The sequence below is a fragment of the Arachis ipaensis genome, chromosome B04 (genome assembly GCF_000816755.2).
Source record: "Arachis ipaensis cultivar K30076 chromosome B04, Araip1.1, whole genome shotgun sequence".
Taxonomy (NCBI): domain Eukaryota; kingdom Viridiplantae; phylum Streptophyta; class Magnoliopsida; order Fabales; family Fabaceae; genus Arachis; species Arachis ipaensis.
In genome coordinates this window covers 127,895,351-127,900,153 of record NC_029788.2, presented here as the reverse complement: position 1 = coordinate 127,900,153, position 4,803 = coordinate 127,895,351, and the positions used below count along the sequence as shown (strand labels likewise).

At 33.8% G+C, this 4,803-nt stretch overlaps 1 protein-coding gene across 1 annotated transcript; it reads left to right on the top strand.

Moving 5' to 3' along the window:
* On the top strand, positions 9 to 1,802 carry LOC107638141 (pentatricopeptide repeat-containing protein At5g15300). The gene has a single exon (XM_016341310.2). It carries the CDS (start codon positions 84 to 86, stop codon positions 1,719 to 1,721), a length of 1,638 nt encoding a protein of 545 aa, XP_016196796.1. The 5' UTR covers positions 9 to 83; the 3' UTR covers positions 1,722 to 1,802.

Here is a 4,803-nt window from a genome sequence, read left to right as displayed (position 1 = left end):
CACGACAATCTATTTGGAACAACAAAAACTATAACAAGTGTACCTGGTACAGTTAAAATTCTTGCTAACAACTGAACTGAGACATGTTAGTATCTAGTTCGTATCCAAAGAAAAGCCACCAACAAGACAGCTTCTACAAGCTCCCACTCATATGGAAGAAATGCACCAACCTCCAATCCCTGAAGCAGATCCACGCCTCCATGATCGTCAAAGGCTTCACCTTCAACGCCACTACTTCCCTCACACAACTCCTTTTCTGCACTGCAATGTGCTCTTTTGGCCCCACAATACATTATGCACGCAAAGTGTTCGATCAAATTCCCGAACCAGATATTTTCATGTGGACCACCATGATCAGGGGTTTGGCTCAGGGCCCTGATCCCCTGCAGGCGGTTGCACTGTACACCAAAATGGCTGCACGTAAAGTGAGCCCCGATAGCTTCATTTTCTCTTTTCTAATCAAAGCTTGTACTAGGCTTTTGTGGGTCAAGACCGGTTCTATTATTCAAGGGAAGGTTTTGAGGCTTGGATTTGGTTCTAATAAGTTTGTTAGGAATAGCCTTTTGCGTTTTCATGCTGAATGTGGTGATTTGAAGATTGCACACCATTTGTTTGATGATGGGGCAAAGGAGGACGTGGTTGCATGGTCAGCCCTTACAGCCGGGTATGCAAGGCGTGGGGATTTGAAGGCTGCGAGAAAGCTTTTTGATGAAATGCCAGAAAGGGATTTGGTTTCTTGGAATGTAATGATCACGGGGTATGCAAAGGGAGGGGATATGAAGAGTGCAAGGAAGCTTTTTGACAAGGTTCCTGAGAGGGATGTGGTTACTTGGAGCACCATGATCTCAGGGTATGTGCTTGGTGGCATGAATAAAAAAGCATTGGAGTTATTCGAAATGATGATGAGGACTGGGGTTTGCCCCAATGAGGTGACATTGTTGAGCATTTTGTCTAGTTGTGCTGATTTAGGAGATTTGAAAATTGGCGAGAAGATACATGAGAAGATCTTGGAGATGAGTTCAGGGGAGGTCAGCACTTTGTTGGGGAATGCTCTTGTGGATATGTATGCCAAGTGTGGAAGCATAGTTAAGGCGCTTGAAGTGTTCTGGTCGATAAGGGACAAGGATGTGACCTCATGGAACTCTGCCATCTGCGGATTGGCTTTTCATGGCCATGCCAAAGAGTCTATTGATCTATTCCGAAAGATGCAGAGGACCGAATTTTGTCCAGATGCAATCACATTCCTTGGTGTTTTGATAGCTTGCAGTCATGCTGGGAAAGTGGATGAGGGTTGTCAATTTTTTGATCTTATGAGAATTAAGTATAACATTGAACCAAACATTAGGCATTTTGGGTGTATAGTGGACATGCTAGGGCGTGCCGGACGTTTGAAGGAAGCATTTGTCTTCATTGCATCAATGAAGATGAAACCTAGTGCAACTATTTGGAGGACCCTGCTTGGGTCTTGTAAAGTTCATGGAGATGTGAACTTGGCGAAACGCGCAAATGAAGAGCTGCTTAAGATTAGGAGGGATCAAAGTGGCGACTATGTTCTGATGTCTAATGTATATGCTTCACAAGGTGACTGGGATGAGGCTGAGAGGGTAAGGAAGTTGATGGATGACAATGGCGTAAGGAAGAATCATGGGTCTAGCTTAGTTGACAGTAAAAAAGAACCAAACTTTATAACACCCCCGGCACATTTATCAGCATTATTGTAGAGACTAGTACAAGTATTTTCATACTTATTTACAGAATAATCATCATCTTATCTAATTTTGCCATTGGCCAAATTCATCTTTATAGCTCTCAGACCATACATGAAAATTCAACTTGTTCCTTTTACATGCATACTTTTTATTTTGAAAAATGTACTCATTCCTTGTGCACTAAATTTCCCATAATGTTGTAAAAAAAAAACCTGCACCATTTTATTTGGTCATTCTTTTTCTGGTGAAAATCAACCAAGGCTGAGAAAAAGTCCTTTTATAACCCGCATAAAAGCATATGCATTATTTGTTTGCATCAAAACCTGAGATGAAATTAAGAAGGCTAAAGCTAGGTTCTAGACCTAGAAGGTGATTGTGTGCCATCAACATGATCCTTAAAAATTACTTTCTTGTAGTCTCAAAGTGTGCATTCGTTTTTCCTTAAAATTATTTGTGCTTTTGAGCTTGAAGCAAAGGAAGAACCATGCTTAAACTGTTCGAAGTTTTGAATTTTCTAGCACTTTCATTGACAAATTTTTTAAGTTTTAAAGAGTGTGTGCATAAGAGTTTCATTCAATTTGAAGCGCGTAATGGTTTTGTTTGAGATATCGTATGTTGGTAAATTGCTATAATTTTTCTTTTCTGATACATTAGTAAATCAATATATTGAAACAAATATAAATTGCTTTCAAAGCATTAATTCAAAATAGCTTATTAACATAAAATGAAGAAAGTATTATAAAAGAGAAAAATGGTCAAAGCATTGTGAAACTGATTGTCAAACCATTTTGTTACCGGTGAATCATGAATGACAAACATCAAATTTCTTGACTGATGTTGCTTGTGCTTAGTGGCCAAAGGGAAGTGATTTTCAATGAACTTCATAAATTATCTTATTGAAGTATCCAACAAAGAATGTAACAAAAACAATCTAACATAATAATTAATAAATAAATCAATGAGTGATTGACTGATTCTATTTCTTTGAATCCCTAAAACTCCCTTGAGAGCATTTTACTGTATGAGTGCATATCATCAAAACATATTTTGTTAAAATTCATTATTTTAATTATTCTTGTGTATAAATGGTCATACCCTCCATTTCTTTTCTTCTCTAAACCAATCACTCGCTTATCAAAATGAATTATTGTGTTTTAAAAAAATAAAAATAGGACATTATTCTTTGATCACTCTTTTTTCATGTACTTTCAAATAAGTGAAAGGTAAGCATATCACATATTAATATTTAATTTAGAAAAAAAAATTAAGAGTCAGCAATTTTAATTTATATTGGCCAGTATTTTTAGCTAGCAATCTAACATTTTTAGCCCTGCAACCCAATATTATTTTTTTTAATCAATACTTTTAAATATTTGCTAGCTAACTGCTAGCCAAAAATAATAAATTATGCTGATATTATAACATTATTCTTTAATTTATTTGAAGCGAAAACTATTTCAATTATAAACAAAATTAAGATAATAAAATAAATTTATTTATTTTCACAGAATTAAATTAGTTAAAACATAATTTTAAACGATCATACTACCTGTAAGTAAATGATTCAAGAAATACACCTTAGATAGTCACCAAAAGTGGTCATATTCATATACAAGCAACCATTTGTACCATTGTAAGTTGTACATGTGAGCAAGTGAGCAAATTATTTGATTCTATCTTAGTGAATGTTGCAATATAATCATATGTAAATTTGCATGTATGAAGATGGAATCCATTCAATATAATTAAAATGATAAAATTCCATGCTCAACATGGAATCATTTTAGATTTTTAAAAGGAATTACCGAATTACTAATGTTTTATACAAGTACTGCACTAGCCACTTGGCCCATTTCCATTTCACCATTAATTATATCTTTAGATATTATGAGTAAGTTATAGTCAACTTCAAAGACAAATCATTAAATTAAAATTAAATAAAATATCCACTGTAGAAATCCAAGGACAAAATTCATCAAAGGAAAATATGTAGCAAAAAATTATGAATATAATGGTATTGAATGCATGCATCATGATGGTTATAATTATGTATGCCATAAGCAGTTGAAGAAGAAATCTTAAGCTGTAGGCATAGTGAGGAATTTCCATAAATTTATAATACTTGAAAAATTGTTTTAAAGTACCTGATCAAAGACATCAAGCTAACTTGCTGATCATCAACATGACAACATCTAGCTATTTCACTTTATACCTCTTGGATTTAATTTATTTCTCAGCTATTATGTATCTAATAATTATTTTTTAGAATATTTTTTATATAATGAATTTCATATGATTCATTATAATTACATAGAAAAAGTATCACTATCATCAAGGAAGATGACATAATTTAGTGAGAGTGCAAGACAATCAAATAATTAACATAGAGTATTTCCATATAATCATTGTTCGTTTGAAACTTTGTAAATCAAAAAATATTTAATAACCAGCTAGCAGTATACATTGTAAGCAAGCTTATCCAAAAGTAGGGATGCATGTATATTTCATCAAAATGTGTAGCATGAGAGAAGGAGGCCTTTGTGTAGCCAGAAACGACTTGCCAGTTCAATTAGTTAGCTCACATTGAGTGGACAAACAAACTTTACCGGCAAGTCATCCTTGGCTGCACAAACATGTACTCATTCCCACATGCAAAACATAAGATGATCAAACTGTAATATCATAGTCTCCACTAGTAGATGTCATGTTTCATGCCATTCTTACAAAATCTAGTATTGTAACCAATTAAAGAAGAAGACAACAACATTCTCTGTTAAAATCAAGAGAACTATTTGACACTAAAATAGGATGAAAAGAAAATAAGAAAAAAAAGAATAACCAGTGGAGAAGAATGATATAATTGGCACTCAAGCCTTTGTTAGCAGAAAATAGATGAATGAGAAAGTATGAAGCAAACAACAAAAGACTATGATTAGTTTATATATGGAAAAAAATTGCTTCCACTATTTGATATGTCATGTTCCAAAGCATTAAATGAGTTACAATCCTAAATATGAAATAATGGATTGAACAACAAAGATATAAAAACAATTTATTCTAAATATATTTTATTTTTATCATGACTCTGTGTCTA